The sequence below is a fragment of the Panthera onca genome, chromosome D1 (assembly GCF_046562875.1).
Source record: "Panthera onca isolate mPanOnc1 chromosome D1, mPanOnc1 haplotype 2, whole genome shotgun sequence".
NCBI lineage: Eukaryota > Metazoa > Chordata > Mammalia > Carnivora > Felidae > Panthera > Panthera onca.
In genome coordinates, this window is record NC_138348.1 from 514,610 (window position 1) to 534,573 (window position 19,964).

Consider the following 19,964-nt stretch of genomic DNA (forward strand, 5'->3'; position numbering starts at 1 on the left):
GTTCCTCCTCGCGGCCCCGCCCCGGCCCGGCCCAGCCGCGCGTCCCTCCCGCTGCCCGAGCCTGGGCGCCGAGGCGAGGAGACGACAGACGTGCGGACGGACGCGCGGACCAGGGCACCCACCGGCGGCGCGGGCACGGGGCCGGGAGCAGCAGGTGAGCGCCCCCACGGTTTCCCACCCAGCGCACCCCGACCTGCCGGGCAGCCGCCCGCGCTTTGGCCAAGGAGCGACCCAGGAGCCCCGCGAACGGACGGCGGTCCGGCTCGGCCTCAGTTTCCCCAGGTAGCCGGGAAACTGGAGGCTCTGGCCTGAGTCCTTGGGCCGGGCCGGGGCGCTAGGGGCAACGGGGTGCGAGAGCGCTGAGCCGAACCCGCGGCCAAGGCGCCCGGTGCCGTTGCGGCCTGGTCTGCCCCGCCTGGTCCTGGGGCGGCGGCGGTGACCTGAGTCAGCCGGCCCCCTCCCAGCCCCGGGCTTGGCGGGGGGGGGGGGGGGGGGGGGGGGGGACGAACCTCTTCCTCCGGTGAAGGGGCCCCAACCCAACCCCCCCCCCCTTCCATGGGACAGGCTGGGCCTCCTTGGCGGCCAGACACCAGACAGAGGTGAGCCAGTGGCTCTCTGTTTGTCAGGTCAGGAGGCACTTCCTGGGTGTCTGAGCGAGAAGGAAACATCAGGCTAGGGTCAGGCTCTGGGTCAAGGGGTGTGGGAGTTTCAGGGAGGAGGAGGTTGGGTGCTGTGTTGCAGGGGCCTGCCGGTGCCCCGCCTGAGGCTACCCTCGGTCCCTCCTCCCTGGGCCAGGCTGGCCTGGGGTGGTCCCTGTGCATGAAGGTGTCCCTGGTGGCAGGGGAGGAGGGTAGGCAGGCTTGAGGTGCTTCTCAGGCACACCCACAAACCACCTCTGCCCCCACTCCAGGTGGAGGTGGCCCCAGCAGCGCTGGGAGCCGGGGCCCAGCTGGTGACGTCTCTCCTTCCCTACCTCTGCACTCTCCCCCCACCCCCCAGGGCCCTGCCCAGGCCTCTCCTGATGCCTGCCTAGAACAGGGCCTCAGTGGCTCGTCACTCCCCTGGCCCTGTCTGTTGGGTCCTCTGTGCCTGTCTCCCCAGTGAGCCTTAAGCCCACTCCTCCCCCACTCAGGCTTCCCAGGCCTGTCCCTGCTTACCAACCTGGTTGGGCCCTCCCCAGCCTGTAGCTCCCAGACCCCAGCACAGCCAGCGCCTGGGGGGGGGTCCCCCCATTCCAGGGCTCCGCCCAGCTTCCTCTGGGCTTTAAGCCGACTCCTCCCCAAGGTCACTCGGCCTGCCTGCTCGAGCTGGAATTTGAACTTGGGGCTGGTGCCTCCACCCTCCCTGCCCTGCTGGGGCCTCCTCCACGGCCCAGCCAGGCACCCTGCTTGGCCTTCCCTTTGCACCCGGAAAATGGCCGCAGTAAAACCAAAGTGCAGCCTGGGCCCCAGGTGTTGTCCGGTTCCCTTGGGGTTGCCCAGCTCCCCTGCCCCGGTCAGCTGACCGGAATGGGCCCGTAGGCGGCCCCTCCCCCAGCTGCTCCCCAACCCAGATGCCAGCTCCTGGACTCAGCTCTTTGGCTGGCCCTGCCGAGGCCCCCCGCCACCCTGCTCCAGGGAGGTGAAGGCCACAGTGTTCTCAGCCTAGGCTCCCCAAGGAGAAGGGCCATGTGTCAACCTGTGCTTGTCTGTGTGTGCCCAGAGGCCTGGATTTTGCCCAGGTGTGTGTGTACCTGGACACACGTGCCCAGTGCCCTTGGCTCAGCCCATCAGGAATCCCATTAAGCAAACACTTGGCTCACTCACTGAGGTCATGAGCATTCCGGACATTCTCCACGGGCAGATGGTCAGAGGAATCTGACCAAGCCCCTACTCCCACCCATCCTGAAAGAGCCAGGACCCTCAGTGGCACATGGGAAGGGGTGATCCGAAGCCCCCAGACCCCTCACACCTCCTGGAAGCCCTCCTCGTAGGTGGGACCTGATCAAACCAGAAAGTCCTAGGGTGCTCCCCACCCCCAGGTACCAGCACTCCTGGCCTGTGAGTACCCACTCCAGCAGACCCCCAATACTGAACCCCCCACAGAGGGACAGTCTTGTCAGAGGTCCCCATGGGGCACAGACACCATAGGACATGTTAGCCTGGCCCAGGGATACAAGGCTCTGCTCACCCCCCTGAGGGTGGGCTCCCTCTGGACTGGGTTCTGGGTTCTGGGTCCCCAGGGCCACACCTTCCCCCCCAACCCCATCCCAGACTCAGTCTCATCCTGTGCTGCTGTCCTCTCATGTTGGCTCCCACCTGATTCAGGGCCTTTGAACATGCATTCCCTCTGCTTGGAAGGTGGTTCCTCCCCCAGTCCCGTCTCAGAACCACCAGGACACTGTCCTTGCAGCCCCACGCCAGATAGCCTCGGGAGTGGGACCCCTCTACTGGCCCGTCCTGGGGCTCCCTGTGGAGGACCAAGGGTCTGGAGTGAGATAGGGGCACACGTCTGACAGCTGGGACATGGGCTGGGAGGTCCTGCCACATCCAGGAGGCAGGGCTCCGCTCCCTGAGGACACCCCGCCCAAGCACACTGGGGAATCTGGCCAGGACACCAGGGCTGCAGCCTCTGGACCTGCGGTGGGTGGAGCAGGAGACCAAGCCGCGCCCTGGGAGCCCTGAAGCCACTGACCAGGCCCCAGTGAGGTGTCAGCTCGGCTACCCTGTCCACTAGGCCTTGGACCCAGGCCACACAGGCCTCCATCACCCCCCATCGCCAGCCACGACCGAGGACGCCATGAGCCAGCTGGGGTCCGTGAGCTGCTGCCCCGGTGCTGCCAAGTGAGTCCCCACCCCCACCTGCGGAGCAGTCCCCAGGGAGGGGCGCGGTGTGGGCCTCGCCCTCACGGCGCCCCTCCCCTGCAGCGGCAGCCTGGGCCGGTCGGACGGTGTGGCCAAGATGAGTGCCAAGGACCTGTTTGGTGAGTGAGTCTCCTGGACGGACGTGGCCGTGGGGTCTCGCCCACTCCCCTCCCCCCAGGCTGTGCTGGGGCTGGGGCACCAGGGGAGAGGCACGTGAGCCCTGGGTGCCCGAAGGAGGCCCCCGGACCCTAATTAAGCAACAGCTAGCTGCTCAGGCCCCTCCCTCCCTCACCGTAAGGAGAGAGGCCTTTACTAATAATTCAGGAACCATCAATATTGATTCGGCCGCCCTCCTCGCTGCAACCAGATAGCCCAGGGGGGCGGGGCTCAGGCTGGGTGGAGCGCCAGGTGTCTGCTCCGCGAGGGCGGGGCCTGGCCAGCCAGGACCTCCCCCGACTCTGCCCCTCCCCGCAGACACACACTTGTGCCTTTGGACTCGGTGCCCTGTCTGGAAAGTCAGGAGCGCCAGGGAGGGGCCGGGAGATGTTGGCAGGCAGCTCTGGGAGTTGGGGGAAGCCCTGGATTGGACCCCTTCCCAGGAAGGTTGGCAAGGGGCCTCCATGGGAGGAGTTGTTGAGACTCCTGCACCCCTCAAGGACAGACCCCTATCACCGCTCTGAGCTGGGGGTCCTTTCCTAGGCAGGGACCATCCTGGGGGGGAGGGGATCACTCACATCTCATACCCTTGAGTCCTTTCTGGTGGCAGCACCCCTCGCCTCCTTTTGGCCCTCCCCGTGGCCCACCCTGGGAGTCCAGTCCCACCTGAACTAGGGGCTGTGGGTCCTGCCCTCTGGGGTGAGTGACCGGTGGCTCCCTGCTCAGAACAGAGGAAGAAGTACTCCAACTCCAACATCATCATGCATGAGACCTCCCAGTACCATGTCCAGGTGAGGCCAGCCCCTGAGGAGCACTCCGGTCCCTGGGCAGGTGTGGGAACTGAGGCACAGAGGGAAGGGGTCAGCCCAGCTTCTGACACCCACAGCGGGCAGCCAGAGCCAAGGACTGCCCCACGCCTGTCCTCCAGTCCTGGGAAGGTCACAGTCTGGGGGACACAGGAGCCCTGGAGCTATGTCAGGGGAGGGGAGATGCCGGTGGCCAACACAGGCCAGGCAGGGACAAGCCTCGGGTGCTGTTTGGCAACGCTCGGGTGGGAAAACCTGCTGGAAGGAAACTGGCCATCCTGGCCCCCAAACAAGGAACTAGATTAGGAGGCATTAGGTGGGACAAAGACACACTTCCCGAGCTTCTGCAGAGAAAGCCTGGCATGGCCAGTTCTGATGGGCTCAGCGAGAGTCCAGACTGGTTAACTGAACTTAAGACCAGCTGCCAGCTCAGGAGGGTTTTTACTCTAGGTCAGTTTTGATTCACACTTAGAACTCCGGAAATATGTTTTTTAAGTGACCTTCCTGGTTCCTAGCCACTGTCCAAACCTGTAGGACAACAGGGCTGAGAATGGCTGAGAAGGGAGGAAGCGGGGGCTTGGACCAGGAAGGGGGGCCCTGGACCAGGAAGCAGGGCTTGGACCAGGAAGGAAGAGCTTGGACCAGGAAGGGGGGCCCTGGACCAGCAAGATGAAGACCCCCACACGCACATAGAACCCCCTCACACCCACAGAAGCCGGGCGTGTCACTACTTTCTGAGCCTCAGGTTCCTGGTCTATACAATGGGTCCGCAGAGACATTGGGAGTCCCTAGGTTCTTGAATTGGGCTGTGTTGAGGGAGCAGCCCTCCCTGCCAGGCTGGTGGCTGCTGCTGGCTCAGGGCCCAAGGGCAGGGTACCTAGTGAGGACAGGTCTTCCCAGGCAGCTCAGCCGCCTCTCTCGGGGTCGTGGGGACTTTGCCGTCCTTTGCCACTGGGGACTCCCAGCCCTTCTGGACTTTGGTCCAAGCTAGCCTGTGGAAAGACCCCAGCCCAGGGGCACCCCTCCTGCCCACCCAGCAGTCAGCAAGGCTGGGGGAGTGAGTGGTCTGGCCTGGCCCTCCCAGACGAGAAAGCCAAGGCACAGAGAGAGGGTGGGAGGTGGGGGCAAGATCAGACCCACCCTGGCAGTGGGGGGCTGCTAAAGCCTCTAAGTTAGTGTACAGTGAAGCTGAGGGGGGCGGGGGGCGGTTCTGTTGCAGTCAGTGCCACCGTGGTCAGGACACAACAGCTCCATTACCCCAAAGCTCAGTCATGCTGACCCCGGTGGTCAGTCTTCCCCACTGTCAACAACACTGCTCTCCTACATCCCTGAAGCTTTACTTTTTGGAGAATCCCTCCCTTCCCATAACTGAATTCATATAGCTTATAACACTTTGTTCTGCTCGGTAAACTTATTTCAAGAAAGCGCACGTGTACAAGAGTCTGTGCCGTAGGCTGCAGTGGCGGGGTGGGGGGCATCTCCACCAGCCGCGCCCCACCCCTGGGGACCCTTCCTATGGTCCGTTCTGTCCACCTGCGTGTACACATCCGCCTTCTGGACCGCGAGGAGTCGTTTGCGCACATCGTCAGGTGTGTGGATGAGAAATATTTTCTCCCAGTCTGGCTTGTTGATGTGACCTGTCTTTCGAGGAGCGGAAGTGTTTAATTTTGATGATATCCAACCATATCCACTTTTTCTTATGGTCAGGGCTGTTTTCTTGGGTTTTGATTTTTTTTGGAGGGTGGGGAGTGGTCATTGCCTGACCCAAGGCTCTGAAGATCTCTTCCTGTGTTTTCTTCTAGAAACTCCAGAGTTGAGGCTTTTACACTCAGGTCTGTGATCCATTTGAAATTAGTTTTTGGGTATGAGACTTAAGGCTAAGTTTTTCCCTGTAGCAAACGTGCAGCCATACTGAGAAGACTGTCCTCCTCCCGGAGGTTGACTTGCTTGGTGCCTTTGTCAAGAAATGTTTAGCTGAACGTGGACGGATCTGTCCACGGACCCCTTTGCCTCACGGTCTCTCACTTGCAGCAGCTGTATTATCAACCTTGAAATCAGGCGATGTGAGCCCTCCAACTTGATATTTTCCTCGAGATTTTCTCGACTTTTCCAAGATCTTTGTGCTTGCTCTTACCTTTTAGAATCAAACTGTCCATTTCGATCCCCCGCCCCCAGAAAAGCCCGCTAGAGTTTTCACCGGCATCGAGTCAGACCTCTGGATCCACGTAGCGCGAGCTGACATCTAAATGATCCCGAGTCTTTCCCGCCTGGGGACGCGGGATCTCGTCCCGTATCAGTGGCTTCTCTGACTTCTCTCGGAGCGTTTGTTGTTTCCACCGCCGAGGACTTGCGTGTCTTCTGTTAAAACACTCCTCGGGTGTTTGACTTGTCGACACTGTTGTAAGTGGTACTGGTTTTTCTTTTAAAGCCATTTTCCAATTGGCTGTGGCTAGCGCACGGAGGAACCTTTGAACTTGTGTGCAGCGACTGAGTGCGCTGAGACGCCGAATTCACTTACTTGTTTTAGTGATTTGCTTGTAGATCCATCGAACTTACTCCGTATACAGTCAGGTTGTCTGAAATACAGCGCCTGACACCTTATTCGGAGCCACGTTACTTTTCGTACCTCGTCGCCCCGGCTAGGATCACCAGCACGGTACTGAGTAAAAGCAGCAGAGTGGACATCTTTGCCCTGGGTCCAATTTTAGAAGAAAATATCCAGGATTTCCCCATCGTATATGCTGTATTTTTGTAGATACGTTTTATTACCGAGGAAGCTCTTTTCCATTCTTTGTTTGCTGAGAACTTTCGTCGTGGAGGGTGTTGAACTTCGTCAAATGCTGTCTCTGAATCTACAGAGGTGTATTCACTACTGTTAACGTAAGTCAGTCACACTGATAGGATTTTTTCGAATGTTGAACCGACCTCGCGTTTCCGGACAGACTTCATGTGTGCATGTGTGTTATTCTTTCTATGTGTTGATGCACGAATTCGCTAATATTTTGTTTTCGCATTAATGTTTTATTAGAGATGTTGGTCTGTAATTCTTCTTTTACTGCAAAGCCTTGACGGGTTTTGGTGTTAGAATTATGGTGGCCTTAGAGAAGTGAGTGAGAAAGTATTCCCTCCTCTTTGGTTTTCGGAAAGAATTTGTGAAAGATTGTTTTTATCTCTTGCTTAAGTATTTGTTAGGATTGACTTATGAGGCCCTCTAAATGCAAGGTTTTCTTTGTGGGAAAGAAAGGTTATATATATGAATATATTTTTTAAAGAGCACGAGAGTACATGCATATATATATTTTTTTTCTAGAGTGCACACGTCTCTAGATAGATTTAAAATGTTTTTTTAAATCTTTATTTATTTTTGAGAGAGAGAGTGAGAGCAGGGGAGGAACAGAGAGAGAGGGAGACACAGAATCCGAAGCAGGCTCCAGGCTCCGAGCTGTCAGCACAGAGCCCGACGCGAGGCTTGAACTCACAGACTGTGAGAGGATGACCTGAGCCAAAGTCGGATGTTTGACCGACTGAGCCACTCAGGTGCCCCAGATTTTTTTTTTTTTTTTTTTTTTTTTTTTTTTTTACAGAGTGAGAGAGTTCGAACATGAGAGCAGGGGAGGGGCAGAGAGAGAGAGGGAGAGAGAGAATCCCAAGCAGGCTCCAAGATGTCAGTGAAGAGGCCAGTGCAGGGCTCGATCCTATGACCTTGGGATCATGACCTGAGCCAAAATCAAGAGTTGGACACTTAACTGAACCACACAGACGCTCCTTCCTTTTTTTTTTTTTTTTTTTTTTTTTTGGTTATTGATAATTTGTGTTTTCTCCTTCCCCTCCCCTTGATCAATCTTGCTAGGGTTTATCACTTTCATTAATCTTTTCAGAACCAAATTTGGGCTTTGTTGATTTTTCTCTATTGTTTGTTTACTACTTTGTTGGTTTCTGCTCTTAATTTCCTTCCTTCCACTTACTTTGGGTTTTATTTGTCTTTTTCTAGTTTCTTAAAGGAAATGCTTATATCACTGATATTAAATATTTCTTCTTTTTTAACGTTTATTTATTTTAATGTTTATTTATTTTTGAGAGAGGGAGAAAGAGCACAAGCTGGGGAAGGGCAGAGAGAGAGGGAGACACAGAATCCAAAGCAGGCTCCAGGCTCTAAGCCATCAGCACAGAGCCTGACATGGGGCTCGAACCCACGGACCACGAGATCATAACCTGAGCTGAAGTCAAACACTTAACTGAGTCACCCAGGCGCCCCAATGTTTATTTATTTTTGAGAGAGAGAGAGAGAGAGAGAGCATATGCAAGGCGAAGGAGGGACAGAGAGAGAGGGGGCGAGGGCAGAGGGTCCGAAACAGGCTCCGTGCTGACGGCAGCCAGCCCGACTCGGGGATCGAACTGACAAACTGTGAGATCATGACCTGAGCCGAGGTCAGACGCTCAACCAACCGAGCCCTCCAGGTGCCCCAAACATCCCTTCTTTTCTAATATTCATTTAAGGCCGTACGTCCCCCTCCATGAACTCCTTTAGCGAAATCCTGCAAGTCTGATGCCCATGCCTTTATTGTCATCCAGTTCGGAACGTCTTCTGCCTTTCCCTGGGGACCGTGTGAGCATGTGCAGCTCCAAACGCCCCCGCCCGCTGCTCGTGCTGCGTCTCTACGTTGTGCTGTGCTGTGTTTTCGTTTTCGTTTGTCTCTTGAGTATTTTCTTCTTTCTCTCGTGCCTTCGTTCACCCATCGGTCGTTATGTAGGAGCGTGTTGCTGAATTTCCAATTATTTGAGGGTTTTCTAGTTATCGAACGGTACTGATTTTTATTTTACCACCACGATGGTCAGAGAGCACGGTGTGCGGGGTTTCCATCAAAATGCGCTAGACCTGTTTTGCGGCCGGGTGCGTGGCTTTATTTGGTTTGGTTGTGCGGGTTTTGCTAACAACGTGTGCTTTGGAGCTCCCCCTGCCTCGCGCGGACGGCCAGCCTTATGTCCCGCTGCCCACTGATCCCTCTGACTGCTGATGCTCACGTAGCTTGGGACCATCCTTTCTTGTCACACTCAGTGCTGCAGGGAGCAGCCTGGTGCCCGTGCCACGTCGCACACGTGGTCAGGTTATCCGAGTTGTGACAAGGGAGTGCGTTCGCCTTTCCAGCTGTCCTGGGCTTCTCCCCAGAGCACCAGGCGCATGCAGGGTGGGGATCCCACTTCTGCACAGTTAACCTGCACGTGTGACCCGCAAGGACCCGTCAGCGCTGGGCAACAGAAGAGGTAAAACAGTGCACCTGGGGGGCTCAGTCGGTCACGCATCCGACTCTTGATTTTGGCTCAGGTCATAATCTGATGGTCTGCGAGTTCGAGCCTCACGTCCAGCTCTGCTTGGGATTGCTCTCTTCTCTCCCTCTCTCAAAATAGATAAACTTGAAGAAAAAAAAAGTAAAACGTTCAGCAGTTGATTCATTTCAGAAGTAGTAGCGTCAGACTTGCACTCACGATTATTTTATTGAGATTATATGCAGTCTCCTATATTAAAAAGTTAGTTATGTTGGTTCTCCTGGAGACTCTCGGTTCGTGTCTTTTGCCAATTTTCCTACTGGGGTGTTACTATTTTACTTAGTCACAGATCTTTTTCATTTGTGTATTCATTTATCATCGGTATTCTTAATAACTTTGCTTAACAAAGTAGAGCCTTGAACAAGTAAGAGCTGTCACTGTAATGCATAGTGGTCTTTATAAATATTAAGAAAACTAGCCTTCACTATATCTATTACATCTGTTTTTCCGAAAATTTTTTTTTTTTTTTACTTCGTATATGGTGTTTGTTTTGTTTTGTTTTGTTTTTTTCCCAAGCAGATTAAGTCACATTTTTCGGTCTTTTCTTCTGGGCATCTGGATTTTCTTCCTTGTTTAGGGAAGTCCCTCTGTGAAGAAGGCCTTTCTGAGATCTTCAGGAATCATCCAGTATTTTCTTCTAGCACTTTTGTAGCTGGGTCTTGACTACCTGGAATTTAATATAGTGTCTCCCCGACTGTCGAAGCATTGTTGACTGACTTCAGCGGTGGGACACATGGGGGAGTCTGGAGGGAGGAGGAGCCTGCGTCAGTCTTGGAGACAGAGGAAGGAGGAGGGTCCCTGGAAAGGGAGGGCTTGGCTGGCCAAGAGTCCCCAAGACCCACCCCACATGAGCTCCCCACATGGCCATTCCAGCATATTCACTGAGGGCCCACTGTGTGCCAGCCACTGTCCCCGGCACTGGGGAGATAGCAGGGAACCCAGTAGCCAGAAAAGAAACAAAGGAGCACATCATGTTCAGCATAATGTCGGATCGTGGTCAATAAAAACAAGGCAGGCCAGGAGCTGGAGTGATGCCGTGGCCAGGCAGGAACAGCAGGTCTGAGCAGAGCCCTGAAGGAAAAGAGAGCTGGAGAAGAGTAGGGGAGGCAAGGTGGGGACAGACCACGCAAAGGCCCTGCGGTGACCCTGAACCAGGTCTTCTGGGGAGCAGGAAGGCTAGCATTCCTGGAGCCCAGCTACAGGAGATGGGGAAGGGTGAGGGATCGTCTGTGTAGGACTCCCAAGGGTTTTATCAGGGCATGTCCGCGGCCCCCACGGACATCCACGAAGGCAGAGCAGAGACCTCCCCTTAAGGTAGGGCTGTGTCTCTTCAGACCCCCCAGGGCAGGGGATGTCCGCCCCCCCCCCCCCCAGGCTCCCGGGGTTAGGCATGACCCCTCAGGCCCCCGGGGTGCAACCCCTCGGCCCTGGTTCTGGGCACTAGGAGGGCTCTCCCCAGAGTGACTCCCCCGCCCGTCCCCAGCACCTGGCCACGTTCATCATGGACAAGAGTGAGGCCATCGCGTCTGTGGAGGACGCCATCCGGAAACTGGTGCAGCTGAGCTCCAAGGAGAAGGTCTGGACACAGGAGATGCTGCTGCAGGTCAACGACCAGTCACTGCGGCTGCTGGACGTGGAGTCCCAGGTGCGGTGGCGGCAGGACAGCAGGGACACGGCCCAGCCGCTCAGCCGGGCCTCCGGGCGGGGCGCGGGCGGGGGGCTCCATCTGGGGGCGGGGCCTGCATTGGGGGGCGGGGGCTCCTGCGGGGGCGGGGCAGGCTGAGTAGGGCGCGGGGCAGCAGGCAGGGCAGGGAGACCTGGGCGGGGCTGAGCATCCGGGGGAGCCGTGTCACAACAGCAGCGCCTTGTCCACCCGCGGCAAGAGCCCGTCCACCCGCCGTACCAACACAGGGCCTGGCTGTGTCCGGGGGTCGGCGTGCCACACGGCCTGGCAGAGTCCGTGCCTGGGTCTGCGTCGGAGCCGCGCCCCTCCTGTGTGCGTCTGTGTCCGCGGGCGCCCCCCACGGGCCGGGCTCGCCACTCACGCTCACGCCCACGCCCGCGCCCCCGGGGCTGGGAGCGCGCGTCCGCGGCGGTGCCCGCGCTAGAGTCACGAGTGGCGGTCGCGACCCGGAGGCACCGCCGAGCCCACACCCGAGCCCCCTGCCTCCCAGGAAGAGCTGGAGAACTTCCCGCTGCCCACCGTGCGGCACAGCCAGACGGTGCTGGACCAGCTGCGCTACCCGTCCGTGCTGCTGCTCGTGTGCCAGGACTCGGAGCAGAGCAAGCCCGACATCCACTTCTTCTACTGCGACGAGGTGGAGGTGAGGAGGGGGCGGCGGCCGGGGCGGGGGCGGGGTCCCGAGCCGGCCTGACGCCCCGTCCCGCCAGGCGGAGCTCGTGCACGAGGACATCGAGAGCGCGCTGGCCGACTGCCGTCTGGGGAAGAAGATGCGGCCGCAGACCCTGAAGTAGGTGGGGGAGCGCGGCGGCGGGGAGGGCCGGGTGTGCGGCGGGGCCGGGCTGAGCGGGCCTCTGCCCCCCCCCCCCCCCCACTGCAGGGGCCACCGGGAGAAGATCCGGCAGCGGCAGTCGGTCCTGCCCGCCCCCAAGGGCCCGGCCCCCATCCCCTTCCAGCGCCACGGCGGTGACTCTCCGTCCAGCAAGAACCGAGTGGGCCCGCCCGTGCCCCTCAGCGAGCCGAGTACGCGGAGGGAGCCGGAGGGAGCGGGAGGGGGCGGCCGCCGTCGGTGGCACCTGACTCTGCCTCCCGCATCCAGGCTTCCGCCGTCGGGAGTCGCAGGACGAGGAGCCGCGGGCTGTGCTGGCCCAGAAGATAGAGAAGGAAACGGTGGGTCTCGCGGCCCGAGCCCCCATCAGGCGTGGGCCCCTCCGGCCAGCCCCCAGCCAGCAGCCACCTCCTCCCCCAGGCCAGGGACCAAGAGACAGTGCGTGGGAGTGTCCCTGCAGCTGGTGGGGGCGCCTCAGACTGACCCCTGCCTCCGCTCTGACCCCAGCAAATCCTCAACTGCGCCCTGGACGACATCGAGTGGTTCGTGGCTCGGCTGCAGAAGGCGGCCGAGGCTTTCAAACAGCTGAACCAGCGCAAGAGGGGGAAGAAGAAGGGGAAGAAGGGGCCAGCAGGTGCGGAGGGGGTGGGGTGGAGGGCGGAGGGGACAGCGGCTGGGGTTGGGGGGATGCCTGAGAGGATGGAGAGACCGAGGTGCAGCCGAGGCGGATGGATAGTGGTCACGGGGACACGTGGCTACTGGGCTGCAAGAGGTCCAGTCTGGGCAGGTGGCTGCCGGGTGGCTGCTGGGGGCAGTGACTGGGCCAGCCAGGTTCATAGCCACTGCCCCACATTCCAGAGGGCGTCCTTACGCTCCGGGCACGGCCCCCCTCGGAGGCCGAGTTTGTTGACTGTTTCCAGAAAATCAAGCTGGCTATCAACCTGCTTGTGAGTACGCCAACTCTTTCCCACCCTCTGTGCCGACGTTGGGGGGTCCCGGGTCCTTGCCACCCCTTATCCCCGACACCATCCCCCCCGTCTGCCTGCCCCCACGTCCCGTTCCTCTGTGCTGACATTGGGGGGGCCCGGGTCCTTGCCCCCCTTATCCCCGACGCCATCCCCCCGCCCATCTGTGTGCCCCCCGCCCCAGGCCAAGCTGCAGAAGCACATCCAGAACCCCAGCGCTGCGGAACTGGTGCACTTCCTCTTTGGACCGCTAGACCTGGTGCCTGGGGCTGGGGGGGGTGGGGTGGGGAGCGGGGCCCCGGGGTGGTTTGCCCCTGGCCGAAGGTGGGGGGACGCAAGTGCCCACCTCGGGCAGGCAGCTGGGGCCACGCGTCCACGCTGCGAGCGTGCTGGCCTGTGGTGCTGCAAGTTTGCGAGCTGGGGTTGGGGGCCGGCGGGCGGGGCCCTCTCTGAACCCCCGCTGTGCCCCAGATCGTCAGCACCTGTGGGGGCCCAGACATCGCATGCTCCGTCACCAGCCCCGTGCTCTCCCGCGACGCCGTGGGCTTCCTGCGAGGCCACCTGGTTCCCAAGGAGATGACGCTGTGGGAGTCACTGGGGGAGACATGGACACGCCCCCGGTGCGTCAGCAGGCAGGGAGGGCGGGGAGGGGTGATGCAGGGCGTGGGGTGCGAACTTGGCGGGGGGGGGGGGTGGGCTCCAGTGGGTGGGCGCAGCTCACCCCCAGGATCTCCCACCCCCAGCTCTGAGTGGCCACGGGAGCCGCAGGTACCCCTCTACGTGCCCAAGTTCCACAGCGGCTGGGAGCCACCCCTGGATGTGCTGCAGGAGGCTCCCTGGGAAGTGGAGGGGCTGGCGTCTGCCCCAGATGACGAGGTCAGAGCACCCACAGCCCCCCACCCCCACCCCCCGGCGCCGCCGGCCGTCTGCGTCCTCCACCAGTGCCCGCCTCTTCAGCCCACCTCTGTGCACTGCCCTCACCACGCTCCCCTGCCCTGGCCCTCACCCCGTGCCAAGCCCAGGTGGTCCTTCTTCCCCACAGCCGACTCCAGTGAGCCGACCATCCTTTCGAAACTCCCCAAAACACAGCCTCGTACCTGAGCCCACACCTCTGGGGGACGTCCTCCCACCGGTCAGCTCCCCGCAGGCTCACAGGTAAGTTCCTCTTAAAAACGAGAGTACGGCGCTCACTCCTAGAAATGCGGAGATTCTGACGTGAGTATGCTGCCACCAGGTGGCGGCAAATGTTTTGTTCGTGAGGTTCAAAACAGCGTGTTTCCAAACTAGAACCAGGTTTTCCTTCTAACTTTAGAACATATCCCAAACTAGCCATAAACTCATCAGCCTAATCCATCATCCTTTTCTGCGTCTTCTCACGTGTGTTTCAGAATTACCGTTAGAAGTTTACTAGGGCGCCGACCTTAAGTGAGGTCACCAATCCCTGTCACCTCGTTGACACTGATTTAGGCTTAACCTCAGAGCCAGAGAGGAGACTGAAAGTCTGAGCTACGGACAGTCGTTCTCCCCGCCCCCCCCCCCCACACCCTTCAACAGACTCAGGGCCTGGGGGACTCCCCTCCCTTCCTCCCCCACCTCCTCCTTTCTGTTCCCACTCCTGGCCCCGGATCTGTCTGCGATGCTCGTCACCCTGCCAGATCTCAGGATTCGGTTTCAGGAGGGGAGGGGGCCGAAACCTGTACCTTAAACAAGCACGCCCCTCTCTGCTGCACACCGGCAGCTTGATGTCCTTGGTGCCCCGCCCAGGGCCACACTGGGAGACACATTTTCATCCTCTGATCTCCAGCCCGGCCAGTCTTGGCTCTGGAGCCACGTCAGCCTCGGCCCCCTCGCCTGCATGGTGTCCCGAGGCCCACAGCTGTGTGAGGAGGCTGCCCAGACTGACCAGGGGGGACAGCCCAGCCCAGGGGCAGCCACGGGCCAGCTCCTTGCTGTGGCCGGAACACCCTCGGTCAGGGCAGCCCCTCACCCCACGCCCCTGCAGCTCGTGGGCAGTCCTCTGTGCCGTACCGACTGCCCCCCTCAGTGATCACCTGCTTCCAGGCGTGGCAGTGCCCGGTCATTTCTCGGGTACAGGCCTGGTTCTGGTTCCCCTGGGGGGCCGGGCCCGGAGACCCCTGAGATGGGCTGGGCTGGGGCAGGCCTTGTGCCCACAGGCCCCGGCGTCCCACCCCACTGCACGGCCCCCACCTCCGCGTGGGGCCCCAGGCGCTCTGGGGCTGTCACAGTTTCTGTTCCCGGCTGATGCGCCTCAGCCTGTCTCCTCTGCGACCTCAGAGAGCTGAACAGGAGCAGCACGCACCTGCGAAGCTGCTCCCCGGGCCCAGCCCTGGGCCTCAGCCCTCCTGTTCCACGCAGGGGCTACGAACCTGCACCGGCCATGGCCAAGTACGTCAGAATCCTCTATGATTTCACGGCCCGGAATGCCAACGAGCTGTCAGTGCTCAAGGACGAGGTCCTGGAGGTGAGCAGGGGCCTGGGCTGTGGGGGGGAGGAGGGGGGCGGGGGGACCTCAGGCAGCAGCCAGGCTGCCTGATGCTGGCCCGTGGCACGTCTGTCCAACCCCGTCCCCGGGACCGCGGCCCCCAGACTCCAGTCTGGGTCCACAGCCTGCCCGCCCCCCCCCCCCCCCCCAAACAGCCTGGCTGAAAGGCTTCCCGGTCTTGGGGCTCTCAGAGGGGGCCCAGGGGCCCCTGTGCTCGGCTAGGCTGGGCTCATGCTGGAGGATGGGCCTTCCCTGTGCCCATCTAGGGGACCCTCCAACTCAGCCAGGGTTCGTCATTCACACCCAGCCCTGGAGCCCCCTTGAGGCCCCATCCATCTGGTGCCAGTCCTGAATCCAGGCCATCCAGTGGGGGACAGAAAGTGGAGCGGGCTGGGGGGGTGGGTGATCTACATGCACAAGGCTAGAGGCACCTTGCAGGAGGCCGCTGCAGCGGGGTGGGGAGTGGTAGCCGCGTGGGTGGGATGAAAGGCTGGGCAGGGCGGGGGCTCCTAGGGGGGGCTATGGCAGCCCCATAGGACTGGGGGGAGGCTGAGCTTAGAGACGCCTAGAACTCTCTCTGGCGCACCTGTAAAGAGGGGTTTCCGCACCCTGCGCTGGTGCCCGTGACGAGAGGAAGGGGTGCCCACAGGTGCTGGAAGATGGCCACCAGTGGTGGAAGCTTCGGAATCGCAGCGGCCAGGCCGGCTACGTGCCCTGCAGCATCCTGGACGAGACTCGGCTGGAGGACGTCCCCCCAGAGCAGGTGAGTGGGAGGAGGGGGACCTTGCTGTCGTGGAGGAGTGGGTGCAGCCACATCTCAGGAGAGATGCCCCCTTCCCCCATCACCTCCCCACCACCCCACCCCCAACCCCCCCACAAAACATCCCACCCCCCCACCCCCCACAAAACACCCCCGCCCCCCTCACCCCCACCACCCCCCACTCCACACACCCCATAAAACACCCCCCAGAAAACACTCCCACGCCCCCCACCCTCCACCCCGACATCCTTCACCCCCCCACCCCCCTACCTCCCACAAAACACCCCCCCACCGCCCCCTCAAACACCCCACCCCACCCCCTGCTCTGAGTCCCGGAGTCCTGCCTGCTGGCCAGGCCCTGGGAGGGGGGGAGCTGAAGCTGATGGCACCCCCACCCGCTCGCCTCTTTCCCCCACCCTTGCAGGCCAGTCTGAAATACTGGGGTCCTGCCAGCCCCACCCACAAGCTGCCCCCAAGCTTCGCAGGGAACAAAGAAGGTGAGAGGCTCTCTGCTGGGGGATGAGGGCCGGCGGACGGGTGCGGGTCCGCGGCCCGGGGTGCCCTGGGGGAGGCAGGGGGAGGAGGGTCCCCGTCCAGTGTGGGGGAGCCCTGGATCAGCTCGGGTGGGGCCTGAGTGCAGGGTGCCCCACGCAGAGCTGATCCACCACATGGACGAGGTCAACGACGAGCTCATCAAGAAGATTAGCAACATCAAAACGCAGCCGCAGCGGCACTTCCGCGTGGAGCGCAGCCAGCCCGTGGGCCTGCCGCTCACCTACGAGTCCGACCCCCACGAGGTCCGCGCCTGGCTGGAAGCCAAGGCCTTCAGCCCGCGGTGAGCGGGGGCGCAGGCGGGGCGGCGCGGGGGTGCGTGAGGCCTTCACCTGGGGGGGGGGGGGGGCCCGCCCCGCCCTGACGCCCACCCCCCTCCCGCCCCCGGCCCCAGGATCGTGGAGAACCTGGGCATTCTGACCGGACCCCAGCTCTTCTCGCTCAACAAAGAGGAACTGAAGAAGGTGTGTGGGGAGGAGGGCATCCGCGTGTACAGCCAGCTCACCGTGCAGAAGGCGGTCCTGGAGGTGAGTGGGCGTCCCACGCCGCCCCGCGCCTCGCTCCCCGCCGCCGCCCCCCTACCAGTGCTCCTAGATCGCCTGCGGAGGGGGAGGCTGCGGGGCCCTGGCCTGCGGGCCCGAGGCTGAGGCTGCCGCACCCCTCCCTCCCCAGAAGCAGCAAGGTGGCTCGGAGCTGGAGGAACTCATGAGCAGGTTTCATTCCAAGAACCAGAGGAGAGTGGAGGAGGACAGCTAGAGCCGGCCGGCAGGGCCCACCCCAGTGCGTGGAGGGTTATTTTTGGATGTGTGTATGTTTCGTATCATGGACGTGGAGTGGGGGGCGTCTGGGGGCGCCTCACCTGCCTCGTGGCACGTGGCCTGTCCTCAGGCTCCCCAGCGCCTCGGGCCCCCCCCCCCCCCCAGGCTGCCTGCCCCAAGGCCCTGTTCCGCCAAACTAGCCGCCTGGAGATGCCAGCCCCTCACGCACCTGCCCCTGAAGCCAGAGCCGTGGCCTTTCCAGCCCCGCCCCGCCCCCTTCCCGGCTTTCAGACCCACCCCCTCCCTGAGGCCACAGGACCCCCACGCGGCAGCCAGGACTTACCCTTTGCCCCCCCCCCCCCCCCGTTCACATGGGGGCTCCTCCTGGCGCTTGTGACCCTGGCCCCAACCTCGTGCCCCTGGCTGCTGCTTCTCACGTGCCTGTGGATGGGCTGTGGGCCAGAAGGGCAGGAGGCTTCAGCCACCCTGGGCGCCGAGCGGGGCCTCGCCCCCAGGTATGGCCCACAGCACCCACCCAGCGCATCGCTCCCCAAAGGTGGCCGGGGGGGTGGCTCCAGGCTCCACTGGGGCAGGGTGCGTGCTCCACCCTTTCGGGGAGCGGGGAGCCAGGTTGGACTGGATATGCTCTCACCCAAGCATGGCCTTCGACGCCCCCATCCCAACGCCGCTCCCGCCCCCAAGGCAGAGCCCAAGAAAGGAACTTTCTCTGACCTGGTCTCAGGCCGGGCTCACCCCGCGTGCTGTGTGGGTGGTGGGTGAGTCTTGGAGCCCCGAACTCTGCAGAGATGACAGGTGACCAAGGTTCAAAGGCCGTGTCATTAAACCAGTTAAGTATGCTCGCAGCCAGTCTGTCTCCTGCGGGTGGGGATGGGGTCAGTGTGGGCCTGGAGCTCCCCCCTGCAATGGCACCCTTTGTAAGAGCCACTGGGCAGAGGGCAGGCCATGGACATCCCAAGTGAGGCCACTTACCCCTGACTCCAGGGGGTGCGCCCAGGAGCCCCTCACCTGCACGTGTGTCCGAGCGGGCCTGGGGGATGTTTCTGGGAGGTGAGGGCCTGAGGGGGGCCCTGCCCATTCTGCTGGCCGTGACCCCTGACTCAGGCCAGGGGTCCAGAAGGCCCAAGCTCGGCCCCGAGCTGAGTGAGGGAGGCACCCTAGGGGAGGGCGTGGATGGACGGACATGGGACTGGGTTGGCCGTCAGCTGTGATGGCGTCAGTGCAGGAGTGGAGGGGTCCCTGAGCACACAGTGGGCTGCGCTCTGCACCCCAGGACACCTGACCGCAGGCCAGTGCCCACCTGAGCTCACCTGGGCCCCACCCTCGGAGGAGGCCTCTGGCGCCCTCTGCTGGCAGCTCTGAGTGCCGTGGTGCTTGGCGTCCAGGGGGCACCCTAGTACCTGGCCGGATGGGGGGCATCTCCACCCGTGTTTCCCCCACGCAGCTGGTGGGCCAGTCCTGGGGTCTCTATGTGGCGGGCAGGACAACCGCAGGGGGCTCGGAGGCAGAGGTTGTACCTGTGGGGTTGGGGGACGGAGAGGGCTGTCTTCCGGTCTGGCCCTGAGCCCGGCCCCGCCCTCAGGCCTCAGAAGCCCCAACTCTCAGCTGGGACAGGCCATGTGGGGCAAAGTCTAGGCAGCAGGGCTGGGTCAGCAGGAGCTGGGACTGCCGTGCCCTCTGGACCACCAGCCAGCCTTGACCACTGGGGCCTCCTCACCCCAGGAGAGGAAGGTTCTCCCCCAGACCCGAGGCTGGGAGAGGAAGGTCGATCCTCCCAGGCAGAACCCGGGAGACAGGGAAATAGTACGCAGAAGGAAAAGGGATCAGATGGGGTGTTGGCTCTCCTTCCAGAAACCCACAGCTACCTTCAGTCCGGAGCCACCGGGAGGGATAGGCCTCTGACTGGACGCGCCCCCCCCCCCCCCACAGCCCTATTTGGCTGAAGCCCTCCTTTGGAGCAGTGGTGGGGACCCCGGCTCCCCCTGCTCCCAGTCCCCCCACTCGCCCGCCCCCTGCCCCCACCCAGCAGGGTTCTGCCTTCACCGGGATGGTACGGGCTTTGGGGACACTGCCTTTGCGCTGGGGAGCGCAGTGATGGGCCCAGAGTCCCATAGCTATCAGGACAGCTGTGAGGAGCCACTGTGCTCTCTGCTCTGAGGGCACTGCTGTCCAGGGCTCCCAGACTGGGGATGTCCGAGCTCCGCCCTCCCTGGCCCCCTGGTGACCTCAGTGTCTGTGAAGTAGGCAAGGCTGAAGAACAAGGCACTGAGGGGCCAGGCCACCTGCCTAGGGCCCCAGAGCAGGGGAGGAGTGGGACTCCAATGCGGTTTGGCCTGATTTGTGTCACTAACCTCTCACCTCCTCGCCTCCCACACCGGACTGGCCAAGCAGGGAAGAGGAGGGTCTGGAGGGGTGGTGGGGACCACAGAGCGTCCGACCGTGGGCGGAGCCAGGAGCGGCACACTGGGCAAGGGGGGTGGGCTGCCGTCCGGCATCCGCCCTGTGCCCGGCTACGCTGGAGCGAATGTCTCCTTAGACGACGCCCGTCTCTGTCTCGGGGACAGGCGCGTCTTTGTGGCCCTCCCACGATCGGTGTGGCTCCCCTCTCCCCCTCCTCGACAGCCGATCTCACATCCCATGGCTGAGCCCGCACGGGGCGGCCGGGGGGTGGGGAGGCTTCCCTGCCATTTAAAAAGAGGCTTTTCCTTCTCCTTCCCGCATGAGGCCCGGCGTCCAGATTTGCACAACACACATCGATGCCCCTCCTC

The 19,964-nt window shown here is 61.7% G+C and overlaps 1 protein-coding gene across 4 annotated transcripts; it reads left to right on the forward strand.

Moving 5' to 3' along the window:
• Positions 1-18,035, forward strand: EPS8L2 (EPS8 signaling adaptor L2). Of its 4 annotated transcripts, none has more exons than XM_078433873.2 (21): positions 1-154; positions 2,716-2,822; positions 2,907-2,962; positions 3,726-3,790; positions 10,614-10,775; positions 11,305-11,454; positions 11,522-11,601; positions 11,692-11,834; positions 11,911-11,981; positions 12,148-12,274; positions 12,499-12,587; positions 12,790-12,864; positions 13,077-13,225; positions 13,349-13,481; positions 13,648-13,760; positions 14,982-15,087; positions 15,758-15,871; positions 16,293-16,365; positions 16,523-16,703; positions 16,815-16,947; positions 17,093-18,035. In XM_078433873.2, the coding sequence occupies exons 2-21, from the start codon at positions 2,779-2,781 to the stop codon at positions 17,174-17,176; spliced, it is 2,148 nt and encodes a 715-aa protein (XP_078289999.1). In that variant the 5' UTR covers positions 1-154; positions 2,716-2,778; the 3' UTR covers positions 17,177-18,035. The 4 variants fall into 4 exon arrangements, with proteins under 4 accessions (XP_078289999.1, XP_078290001.1, XP_060463578.1 ...); XM_078433875.2 differs by lacking the exon at positions 1-154 and adding an exon at positions 161-282; XM_060607595.3 differs by lacking the exon at positions 1-154 and having other exon boundaries at positions 2,765-2,822; positions 3,731-3,790.
• Positions 18,036-19,964: the final 1,929 nt, after the last annotated feature.

What these genes read in the sequence shown, in the direction of transcription:
- EPS8L2 (XM_078433873.2), top strand. Translation starts at nt 2,779, where the DNA reads ATGAGCCAGCTGGGGTCCGTGAGCTGCTGCCCCGGTGCTGCCAA. An exon ending in GAGTGCCAAGGACCTGTTTG is followed by an intron (nt 2,963 to 3,725) that starts GTGAGTGAGTCT and finishes CTCCCTGCTCAG; the next exon opens with AACAGAGGAAGAAGTACTCC. An exon ending in TGCAGAAGGCGGTCCTGGAG is followed by an intron (nt 16,948 to 17,092) that starts GTGAGTGGGCGT and finishes CTCCCTCCCCAG; the next exon opens with AAGCAGCAAGGTGGCTCGGA.